Source organism: Carassius carassius, chromosome 3 (assembly GCF_963082965.1).
Source record: "Carassius carassius chromosome 3, fCarCar2.1, whole genome shotgun sequence".
Classification (NCBI taxonomy): domain Eukaryota; kingdom Metazoa; phylum Chordata; class Actinopteri; order Cypriniformes; family Cyprinidae; genus Carassius; species Carassius carassius.
Window position 1 is genome coordinate 15,289,759 of NC_081757.1, and position 13,126 is coordinate 15,302,884.

General features: G+C 37.5%; 1 protein-coding gene across 2 annotated transcripts in view; it reads right to left on the reverse strand.

The window, feature by feature from the left end:
- Nucleotides 1–12,837, reverse strand: part of ano5b (anoctamin 5b) — a 39,521-nt gene extending 26,684 nt beyond the window's left edge. The window contains exons 1-3 of one of the 2 annotated variants that reach the window (XM_059530424.1): nt 12,544–12,837; nt 5,862–5,906; nt 4,498–4,559 (exon numbers count right to left, since the gene is read on the reverse strand). In XM_059530424.1, the coding sequence (XP_059386407.1) occupies nt 4,498–4,559; nt 5,862–5,906; nt 12,544–12,619 (183 nt within the window). In that variant the 5' untranslated portion in view covers nt 12,620–12,837. The remainder of the gene's footprint in view (nt 1–4,497; nt 4,560–5,861; nt 5,907–12,543) is intronic. The other variant, XM_059530430.1, reaches the window with a different exon arrangement.
- Between the last annotated feature and the right edge of the window lie 289 nt (nt 12,838–13,126).

Genomic DNA, 13,126 nt, shown 5'->3' on the forward strand with positions numbered 1-13,126 from the left:
TTTTTTAAACAATAAATAAAAAATGGTGATATATAAATATGAATGAATAAAAACACTTTCAATTACAAGTGTAGTAATATTAGGGCACCTTTCTGAAAATGTTTTAAACTAAGAATTCTAACAATCATATATTCATATTTGATATTTATAAAATTTGATTTTATATATTATTATAAATAAACACTCCAGCCATCCCAGACACAGACAAAAAAAAACAGATACCAAACCTGCTGTCATTAATAAAATTATGCAAATTGGCATAAAACCTCAGATGATTAATACTAGTGCAACGTCAAATGTCATACTTGTGCAAACATGCCTTTGAATTACGTTAGCAAGACGTGCTGTTTTTCACTCTTGCGAGACATACACATACCTGAATACATCATGCATAAAAATCCCACAAGCACAGAGGATGAGAAAATACTAACTGTACCTTCAAAACTGCTGCTCCAGACAGTAAAACAAGCCAAAACAGATAAGTCACAAAAACGGTTGCCTGCTTGACATGTCTTTCTAAGGCCATTCAGAGACTGAACCAGGGAAAGCCACTAAACTAATAAACTGGAGGCACTGTGCAATTTGTGAAGGCATTTTATTGCATTCTACTAATTAAATGTGAGACAGCTGAGAGGAGCACTTATTTTCAAAGAGGCACTTTGTTAATCAGCACTACTGGTCAGGTGGGACCTTTGTATCCTGCTCTGTTAGGAAAAGACATGGACGATTATTGATCACTATTGATGTCAGACTGAAAATCACAGACTTCCAATCAATCTATAAAGCAACAACAAATCACCAAATCCTATTTCCACTACAAGGATTCCTAAGAATATCTAGCTATACAGTTTCACATGATCTACTATGCACTAATTCAAATTAATCTCTATTAAGCTGTATCTCAAGCACTACACATTAGGGTCATCATATCAAGGCCAAGCAGATGAGAAAGCACTGGTCTTGTTGGTCCCAACAGCTGTTAAAGAGTAAAAACAGTGACAAAGGACTGTGTGTGTTGGTGTAGTCCAATATCAATGTGTTTATTATCAATGAAATAATAAAATAAAATTCTAATATTGCCTAAATACACCATGTTATTTTAAGTTATAACAAAAATAAATATTCATTATCGATGTAGCTGTTAGTACTGAACAAATGTAATGTTCATCTCTAAAAGTGTAATGTTTAACATCATTTAAGGTACAGTTTAGTCACTTAAAGCAAACTCTAACAAAGTCAGCAATAATCTCTCTCAGGATCTGATCATGAACAGTGTATCCATACCTCAGTTTGAGCCGTCATAACTTTCATAAAGTGCTTCAGTGGTGAGAGCATTCACAAAATGTCCATGTTGTAAGCAGTTTTAGCATGTGCTAACTGTGAGCTGCACCCTCTCTCACACAGAGACCTCTGATAAGAGCGGGTCACTCCCCCTTACTGCAGACAACTCGGGGACACATGCCTTTGCCTGGAGACTCTCCCATGACGATCTGGTTTATACTGTTCTGGGACTGAGATCACAGCGCTGCTCCAGGGATGGAAATTAACTTTTTTTGTCCACTTTCTTGTTTTTAAATGACAATGTGTAACTGCATGTGAAAATTAATACTACAAGATCTACAATACTTAAGCAGTTTATTTAATCTCAAGTCTCAATGAAATACTGACATTTTCTCTTTCAGTGATGCTCAAAAATGCTGCCTATCCAGGCAGTTTACTAGGTTTTGAAACAGCCGACTCTTGCTGAAGCAGCTCATTCTCTCAACTCCGTAGCCCAACCGGATGATACACTGCACTGTTTTCGTACGCATTAATAATGTTGTATTTAATTCCAAAGGAAAGGATTCACCAGTATTTGTATGTGTAAGTGTTTTTTTTTATTTTTTTTTTGTGGTTGAGGGAACACGTCACTGAAAGAAATCTCGGCTCGCAAACTTTTACACCATTGACAGACGAATGCACAGCGTTTTTAATTCATCGTTTTTACGCGTCTCGTCACGCCAGAGCTGTCAAACATGTGTAGTGATACAATGTTGTTCCTACATAACAACTTACAACCCTCTATGGACACCTTGGCAAATTGAATCACCACTGTCTAGTAATTAATAATAATTTAATTTAATTTAATTATAGAACTTTATAGAATATAGAAATATAGAACTTTAGTAATTAGAAGTAAACTTGATAACCATGTTTGAATGCTTATTAGTCGTTTTAACTGAACATTTCAACTGGACTGGTGGTGGTGCTTTTTTGGTCATTTAGTGTTTCAGTAAAAAAAAAATTTGGGAAAAAACACTTACAAAACTCCTGATAAAATAATAAGAATACGACTCCTACTAATAAAAACTATGAAACACACCAAGGATTACTAAGGATTAATGAGCTGCTGGATTCATGAATATTAATTAGGTTTTGTGTGTTCGCTCGAACTGATTTGCTGAAATCAAAACAGAGATGATAATAGGTGAGCGCCAGCCAATGAGATTACCATTTGCGCATTAACTCCACCCACTACCGGAAAACCCAGCTGTCCTCGTTATTTTGACAGGAAAATACAACAGATAATATTGTTTAAATGTAGCACGTCAATCCCCTCTCTCTCTCTTTCTCTATGTGAGTGTGAGAGAAAGCGACGGCGATTTGTGCTCCTTAACACTAGAGTTTACGGGACATTATACAGGTGCGTTGCGCATCCATTGAGAAAAAAAGCACAGATCGTCTGACGGAGAGTCAGAGAGTGTTCGTGAGTGAAAATATCTGTGCTAAACTTAGCCTTAGCGAGTAAAATCAGATAATTGATTAGCCATTGGATAATATTAGACATCATTTAGTACCCAGAAGGAAGAGATAGTCGCATATGAGAGTGATTTACTCGCAATGTAGAGGGTTGACTTACTAGACACAACGCCGCCGTTTCGAGCCCGGTTTATACCACCTTTCTCCACGGAGCTGCTTCGGATGATATTACACTTTATTGCGTGTTGTACACACACCAGGGATGAAAATTTACTTTTTTTTGTCCACTGGCCGGGTGAAACAGTATGCTATTTTTATTTACCCGCCATGGTGGCCAGTAGGTGAAGCGAGATTACCCGCCACAACACAAAAACACCCGCATTTGGCTGGTGGCGGGTGCTAATTTCCATCGCTGCGCTGCTCGTTGTAAAACTTCATTGAATACGGGGCGGCAGTGGCTCAGTGGTTCATGTAGGTTGTCTACAAACCGGAAGGTTGGTGGTTCAATCCCCGGCTCCACCTGACCAAGTGTCGAGGTGTCCTTGAGCAAGACACCTAACCCCAGCTGCTCCCGACAAGCTGGATGGCGCCTTGAATGGCTGACACCGCAGTCGGTGTGTGAATGGGTGAATGTGAGTCAAATTGTAAAGTGCTTTGGATGGCCATGTGGTCTGTTGAAAGCGCTATATAAATGCAGTCCATTTACAAATGCAGAGCTACAGCTTCAACTCTGGATGCCCCTCATTTAACTGATATCACAAGGGTGACTAATTCCACAACCTTGCAGTTAGACTATTTATTTATTAATTTTTCTGCATCCAAGTTTAGTGAGATAATGAAAAAAAAATGTACCATTGCATCTAGTTTGCCAAAACACTCCTTTATTGCTGGCTGCACTTAAATGAAGAAAAGTATCATTAGCAAAGTGCACCAGCAAGAGATACAGAGCAAAGGCATACTATAATTGCTTGATTAAATGATATGGTTTCATGTAAAATGGCAAAATCAATGCTTAAGACTGAGGAAAGGGAGTACTTTTAATGCTGCAGAACAATGCACTAAAAATGTCCAATGTCCACCTCAGGAACAACAAACTTCTTCACCTTTATAATAAACATTAACATTTTCTTAACATATGCAAGTTTGAATATATTCAATTCAGAGTTCCTTCAGTCATGGAAAACACACATCAAAAAAAGTCATGAAAGCTACTGTCAACTTAAAAATCATATAAACTTCATGTTTATTAAAAGATATATACATTTAATTATGTTCTGTTTTAAAATATCCCTTATAGTAAAACCCATTTTGCAAGCCATAATGAAGTTTGATTTGTGGGTGAAATTATTTTGAGTTGGTTCTTTTCAATGAATTATTCAAAATCATTAACAAAATGGCTTTTAAACATTTTTCTTCAGTAACCACAAATGTCATTTTTGTTCACACATTCATTCATAAAAAAGAGTGGGAACTTTTTTATGTTGCTTTTGGTGTGCATTATAAATGTGTATTAGTGGCTAATCCATCTGACCTGTCTTCAAGAGCTATATACTGGACATTTACAACTTCAAATTGGTCCTACAAAAGCTTTACAAGAGAGATGTGAACATTGGCCAGTATTTGAGAGCAGCGGGGTGGAGTATATTTACACATTTAAACTACAGCAACCACAACCAGAATGTGACCGGTTTACCGCATTACAAAACAGCAGCAATCTGTTGCTTTTTCAGATTTCTGAATGAGATGAAAATATCTTACCTCCCGGTGACCAGGCAGCTGTGTCCCTCGGTCAGAGATGGAGTTAATGCTACCATTATTACCTGCAATAGACAGAGAGGAAATGACATCAGCATCAAAACCACAAATGCAATACAGTCTACAGGAAACATGCCTACCTAGAAGAATACTTCAACACACTCTATAGCTTGTCACTAGGGCAGTACCATTAAAGGGACAATTTTGCACTTTATTTAACCCAGAAGATTCAAAGTAGTACCTTAAAGGTAAACAATTCTACTCTTTAGTACTAGTACTGCCCCAGTGACAAGCTGTTGTAACCTTAAAAGGTAAGCTTATTTCACAGTTTCACAGGCAGTGCATGAAAACAGGAAATATTTGGTTAAGTAAAAATAGGGCTTTTTCAGCACTGTAGTTCCTGCCCACATATACTGTAGCTCATTGTCCAAAAGTGGGGAGTATTAATGTGGATTCAAATGACTAAATTGATTCATTCCACTGTGCTTCAAGAGGCGTATTACATTTTCGGAATCTTTTATTTATTTGTCTCAAACTTAAACAGATTTTATAGCTGCTGAAGTGAAACGTCACACAACACATCATTTGATCAGCAGTACATGTCATTTCTGTCTCTGCTGCCCTTTTGCTCTCTCCCCCACACACTTTGGTAGATATTCCATTGGTTAGCCAGGCAACAACTTTAATGCTGAGCAGTCAGCTTTGTGGGATAAAAGCACTTCCTGTGTGGAACATTGAGGCGTAGTGTCCTCCTTTTATACCAGGATACACACAACACATTGCCTGGCCTCTAGTGCATGATATCACAATTAGTAAATGCTGCCAATCAGAGATAGTTAACACTGAAAATTAGTGCAAGTAAGTATATGTTCCATCATTAACAGATTAGATTAAAGTATCTTGTTCTGTTAATTCGATTGTGGTTTATTAAATTTTTATGTCAATTATGCTGCGTCATTCTTCAAGTATTCAGGAGCAACACTGATATCAATTTAAACAACAAAAGCACAAAGCAACGCAGCATTTCTGATAAAAGTAGCTGTAAACATACACTCATATCCAGCCTTACAGCACAGGCATGAATCTAGACAAGTTGACAAACCGAAGGTTACAGCTATAAGGCAATGGAATGAAATAATGGACAAGGGAATCAACATTTCTTTAGACATCGCTAGCGTTTGGAGCAAGGTTCACATTTTCAAATCTGTGACGCCACAGACAAGCACACTTGTCACAACGTGATCTCTGAAAAATGCTGATGCTAATGCTGAATGATGCTGAATAAAGAATATGAAGCAGAAACACAGAAGAAAAAGAAGCAAAGTGGGGGACGTACAGACAAGCAGCACAAGTAGCTCTGTCCGTACCTGTCTGAAAGGTCCTCCGGTAGCCCGTCAGAACGGCACAGCCATCTTAACCCATGAGATAGATGGGCAGGAGTGTAAAGATAAAAGTAATATTTGAAAACCACACAAGCAACTTACTCTACACGTATTTGTCTAGGGGGAATTATGGGTAACACTTTAACCCAGTGCTGGGAGATACACTGGTTCATGCAGTTTACAGTTCATATAGTTACACAACCGGTATGACTTAAAAAATAAAAAATAAATAAAAGGAAAAGTACCTAAGGAAAAGCAAGGTAAACAGGGCTCTGACTGCCTTCAGAAAAGTTTTGATGTTTTTTTATTTTCATCTTGACTCCATATAAAGCATATTAAAATTAGTTACATAAGAGGAGCATTGCTTTGTTTACAGTGGTAATCAAGGAAAGTAGCCATGTTTCCATCCACCTAGTAGACTGCTGAAGGTCTGGAATCCATGGCAGCTTTTATTTGTCAAGGCTAAAAAGAAAAAGAAAAAAAACACTGGATAGAAATGCCAAGATGCGCATCAATTCTAAAAATGCGAGTCGGATTAATTTATTATCTGGTAAGAAAACATGTGCCTAAGCTACGACAGAAACACTTTTACCAAATAAATTCCCTAATGCGCATTTCTGACCCATAATTTTGACCCATACAATGTATTGTTGCATATTGCTACAATAATATACCTGTCGACTGTTTTGTGGTCCGGGGTCACATTTAGCGAACCTAATAAGGAAATTACAGTTATGTTCTCTTCAACTCACTGAATGGAAATGGTGCTTTATTTGCCAATTTTTTATGCAATATTAACATTTTGCATATAGGTTTAATTTGTAATGGAAGGAAACATAGCTTCTCTATGACTGCTGTTCCATAAGTGCCACCTGCTGTCAGTGAGTGAATTTGCATTCTCATTCATCCTGTTTGCTGTTTTTGTTTTGTGCAGATATGTTTTATGTAGTACATTTTCACAAAGTCAGAATATTCTGTTTTTGCCTAAAAATTGTGAAATTCTACAATCGTATTTACTTATCTTTTTTTTGGATAGTGATTAAAATGTAGTGGTCCTGCAAAAAAATCATGTATTCTGATTCATATGAAGGCCCAAGCAGTGTTAAACTGATATAAACCAGGAAACAACCACAATCAAAAACCAGAAAAATGTGCACTGGTATTGGTCTGGTCTCTATCATTTCCATTCTATAAGAAGACCAATATTTGCTCTGAGCAGAGCCAACAGGTGCTTTGGTCTCGCAGGCTTCCTCTGATCGTGCTATTATGGGTGATGATTAGGCCTACTGGGAAAGAAGGCTTTGATAATGGCACCTTTGTGTAATACTTTGAAGCAGAGAGGGGAAAAGCAGCAGTAGTGTTGATAAAACCTGTCTGAATACAAACCTGCGGCCCCCACAGTCATTTCCTAGTAAACACATCAACAGTTTCACTGAATCCATTTCTTTTGGTTCAGCAGATCGACCGAGATGGGCTGAGCTTGTTCAGCAGATGGGCTGAAAATATATTCACAATTCCTCACGTATCACAAGACTCGCTATAGTAGGACTATAAAGTGAACTGAATTTTTATCAGCTGAATGAATCGAGCTTACATCATTGCACTCTTAATGCATGACAAAACACATCACTCTCAACAGGAAAGTGCATTAGGAAATGCCATAGAATCAGGTCAGATAACACAGAATAGCTATTCCACATTAACAGCAACTAAAAATTACAATTCTAAACCACATCTTGTGTCCAGCACAAAGTCTTTTAAGCTGCACAATAACATAGGAACTGTATCTTTATCAACAGGATGCAATTGTATCTCTGAGGAAATGAGGACTTTACATTCACCACCAAAGTCTTACATAGCAAAGCAAATAATAACTACACTGCCCAGCCCTAATATTAAATATGTAGAATGTTTAATTTTCTTATCTATCCGTTGGTGCTCAAGAGTCATAATTATTTAAAATGATTTCCTTAAAACTGAATGATCCCTTTAAGAGTTTTATTTATGACTTTTACTGGGTCAACTACTTGTTCATACAGTATGGCTATCAAAGTGAAAACTAAATTAAAGAGCCTGTTACCATAGCAACAGCTCTCAATAGCTCTCTTTCTAACTTTCTCCTAGTTACTGACAAGCATAGCCTCACTTGTTGGCTGTTGTCTGGAAGTGGTGTGACAGTTAAACCGTTTTAATTCAGATATGTACTTTTGAGAAAAAAATCTAGTAATTTAAATTTGATTTCAATTGAACTCTGGAAACATTTTAGTAGAGTACCTCTGTTACTAAATGCATCTCTGTTACCTTACAAGAGAGGTCAAGGGAAGGAAACCACTCATGCAAACACACAAAAACAAACATAGCAGGCATGGTGTGACAGGGAGGACTCTGACATCTATTCAGGGTCCACATTGGTGTTGCACGCTCTTAAAAGGATACCATGAGGTCTGCCCTGATAAGAGACTCTGTCTTGTGTGCGACAACCCAGGGTGACAATGCACTGGTAAACACTGAAGAGACAGCAGAGCGATTCACACTGTCAGACACTCTATTATGCAGCCCATTGGAAAAGCAAAAGAGTCAATAAATGTTTTTTCTGTAGAAAAAGTATGTTGACAGAAATAACAAAACTTTGCACTGACTAAACTACTTTCTGAAGATGAGAGCTCAGAATGAGCTCCACCTTTCTTTCCTCTCAATTTTGTCTGTGTTAGCTCACTAGTGGCACTAAAGGGATGATTTCCATAAAGCTGTTTTGAAACATTATACACTGTGAAAAACGCTATACAATTCAAATTGAAGTTGGTCAGCCCATTTCATCTAAAAAAAAATCATAAAGTTGGTTAATTTTTCTATTTTATTTGTATTTTTTTATGTAAAAAATGTTTTTAATTGTTTTGTGAACATTCAATTGGACTTAGAATAATCCATCTCAAGTTGTCCAATGAAGGTTGCTTGACCATTTTTCCAAATTTTGTAAGAGTAATTACCTCTATGTAATTGCATTGTAAAACCACCATTTTCTTTCTTTTATTTTGTTTAACCGCACGCAGTAGCTGTCCTTGTGTCATGGTCCACAACAAATTTTGGTTAAACTAAACAGACGCTATCAGCAACCTCCATATCTCAGCTTTGAGCTTCTTTACTTATCGCTAGATCATATTACAAGGTACATGTAGATATATAAACATTTAGACTTGAAATTTAAGATCAAACGTAGATAAAGATAGCTCAGGTTTCCAAATTAGGAGTCAATTTACAATGGGAAAGTTTGAAGTGTCAACTCTAAAGTCTTTATCTTGGGAAATATAGAGTATATAATCACATTCGAGTTGGACCTAAATTTAAGTCTAAAAAAAATACATTCATGTACTATGAAATATGCTCTAGAGATTATTTGCTCTAGAGTAAAAAGACTATCTGAAACTAAATACAATTACAGTGATGCATAGTCATGATATGCATCCTGCCATAACAATTATTATGATAAGAAGTAATATATTACCAATTATGTCTGCAACAGGAAGTTTTAATTACAGCTAAAATGAAATAATGTGCAATACAGACATTGTTAAGCAGCTATAATGAGCTGGCCTTTAGCTTAGCTGTGGGTTTTAGGTTGATTCTCTAAGAGAAGTTAAAACTGTTTTAGACCTGCTTAAATGTATTTTAGGCCAAGTGCTGCTCTTGTTCATTTTACTGTGAATTAAGCACCTATAAATCAAACTAATATTAAACTCACAAATCTTGTAGTGCACATTTAGCTGTGATTGTAGTGTGCTTGTAGCTTACAGCAGTGATATAAAACATTTCATATAAAAATAACTAACTTGGGAGTTTCAAGGCATTTCAGTGCGAAACATTTCCACATATTAACAAAATACAGTGCAAGTAAAATGTACAGTAGTGCCTAAAGTTTTGAGAATTACATAAATATTGGAAATTGGAAAAGTTGCTGCTTACGTTTTTATAATGGCAATTTGCATATACTCCAGAATGTTATGAAGAGTGATCAGATGAATTGCATAGTCCTTCTTTGCCATGAAAATTAACTTAATCCCAAAAAAACCTTTCCACTGCATTTCATTGCTGTCATTAAAGGACCTGCTGAGATAATTTCAGTAATCGTCTTGTTAACTCAGGTGAGAATGTTGACGAGCACAAGGCTGGAGATCATTATGTCAGGCTGATTATGTAAGGCTGGTTAGAATGGCAAACTTGACATGTTAAAAGGAGGGTGATGCTTGAAATCATTGTTCTTCCATTGTTAACCATGGTGACCTGCAAAGAAACGCGTGCAGTCATCATTGCGTTGCATAAAAATGGCTTCACAGGCAAGGATATTGTGGCTACTAAGATTGCACCTAAATCAACAATTTATAGGATCATCAAGAACTTCAAGGAAAGAGGTTCAATTCTTGTAAAGAAGGCTTCAGGGCGTCCAAGAAAGTCCAGCAAGCGCCAGGATCATCTCCTAAAGAGGATTCAGCTGTGGGATCGGAGTGCCACCAGTGCAGAGCTTGCTCAGGAATGGCAGCAGGCAGGTGTGAGCGCATCTGCACGCACAGTGAGGCCAAGACTTTTGGAAGATGGCCTGGTGTCAAGAAGGGCAGCAAAGAAGCCACTTCTCTCCAAAAAAAAAATAAGGGACAGATTGATCTTCTGCAGAAAGTATAGTGAATGGACTGCTGAGGACTGTGGCAAAGTCATATTCTCAGATTGTTTGGGGCATCTGGAAAAAGGCTTGTCCGGAGAAGAAAAGGTGAGCGCTACCATCAGTCCTGTGTCATGCCAACAGTAAAGCATCCTGACACCATTCATGTGTGGGGTTGCTTCTCATCCAAGGGAGTGGGCTCACTCACAATTCTGCCCAAAAACACAGCCATGAATAAGGAATGGGAGGTCCTGAAAAAGAAGGGCCAACACTGCAAATACTGACTCTTTGCATAAATGTCATGTAATTGTCGATAAAAGCCTTTGAAACGTATGAAGTGCTTGTAATTATATTTCAGTACATCACAGAAACAACTGAAACAAAGATCTAAAAGCAGTTTAGCAGCAAACTTTTTGAAAACTAATATTTATGTAATTCTTAAAACTTTTGGCCATGACTGTATATTCATACAAAACTGTCACTGTAAATCCCTCTGTATTTTCAATCACATGGCAGTGCAGTGCCACAGTCCCAGTCGGGAAGCATAATCAAATTACTATTCAGTGAATCACCTATGAGTACTCAGATTAAACAGTCGCAGTGACAGACAAAGCAGGAGGGATTAGACCGGGGTTCCCCAGAAATATCATCTACTGTAAATGATTTCCAACGAAAAGGCCACTTTCCAAACATTTTAGTTTTTCTCTTTCCTTTCAACCACTCCCTCCTACAGAAAACACATTCATGACACAGGCAAACCCCAGCATCAGTTAGAAGAACTGCAGAGCAAAATAATAATAATAATAATAAGACACTTGGGCATACAAACCCACACACTTATGTGAACACAAGTCGTGGACATAAACATACACCTACATGCCTCACACTTAATCAAAGTCTCTCTCAAACCTAAATGCTTTAACAACCATTACTCAACCTGTGCAACAAAAAGCCTCAGGGTGACAAGAGCCAGGACTGATTCATTTCAGCTCAATAATTCATTTTACATTATTAAAAACAACAAGCCGAGTAATATCGAGTGGGATCAAACTACACTGTTGCATGACACATCTGTCACATCACTAAGTGCAGGATATTCTGTTCAGATAATAATCTATTTAGTTGCCATGCTGAAAAACCAGGAACGATTTCCCAGGCCCCGTGTCAAGGAGCCCCTTAAGGTCCTCTATTGCAAAGCCTACTGTGGGTATCATTCCAGATAAAATAAGGATTTTGCAGATTGTTCAAGCAATATTGTAAAGTCCAGTACAATGTATTACACTATTCCATATTCACTCTTTTTTATATCACATTCTTAAAGGAGAAGCCTTGTGTTTCCTAGTCTAAAAATGTCCCGTGTGCAGAGGAACTGAATAAACTCTAAATGAGTCACAACGACAAGAGACATTTTAACTGATTCAACATAAAGACTGTTTGATTCTCAAGTTTAACTGGGACTGAGGCCAAGCCATGTGGCAAGACAGAGTAACGCGAAAAACGAATTAAAGGGGTGGTCCAAGCTGCTCCCAAAACCGCTATTCATACAAATATACGTACCATAAAATATCACGTTTCTCTGTACTTTTTCTAAATTCGAAGGTCTTGCAGGTAAATGAACACCAGGACTCTTTTCCTGGATTTAAACCTTGTTAAAACACGCTTTCGTAATGCAGGATAGAGCACGATGGCAGGTAACAACAGCCTCTGGGTGTAGACCGTAACTTTTCCATGCCTTGCCATTTCAGGAACTTAGGCTATTTTAGTTTTAGCTCAAAACCGCTTATCTGAATATATGTACTTTGTTTATACTTTTTTATTTTGTTATGGCGAACTGACCGAGCGAACACGTAACAGTGTCTCTTTTTTCCCCATCGTTCTTTGATTCTGTCAGCTTAATGAACGCAGAGGTTAGTTATTGTCCTTTACGCTGACAACAACTCCCAAGATACTGACCTTCTCATTATTGTCATACTGAATAATATTATTGTTACACAGCTGTAGTAACAGTTTCCTTACCTTCAATCTGAGAATCCAGCGTGTTGGTCATTTCTATCAAAGTGGCTTCTTTTGTCTTCCCCGTTATTCTCTTCATGATATGTTCGCTCGTTTCTTTTCTCCCACTGGACAATTAAAAATAATCTGTATGTCAACCAGAATAATCTGCCTTTTTTTTTTGGCTGCCGAAAGGGATTTCCGTCTTCAAGCTTTGGGATGTTGGTAGGGAGAATGTAACGGCTAAACTGTGAATCCCTCGCTCGCTTTCTTCTCCATAACATCAATTACTAGAGGAGCAGCGGCGAGCTGAGAAGACGTGATGATGATGATGTCTTAAAGGGGAGTGGCTTTCCGTCGGCATACTGATATCAAATTCGTGAAAATTATTACCGGGCTCTGAGGTCACGTTCTTTATTTCCTATGTTAAGTCACAGTAGTGCACAGTATATATTTTTGATTAAATGCAAAATTAATCTATAAAAGTATACGCCTCTATTAATTTTTCATGTAAAGGAGACTTAAAGGAGATTATGATTCTTACTATAAGCAGTCCTACATATCATTGCCTCAATAAATTTTTAATGAAAGCACATTAGATCAGGTC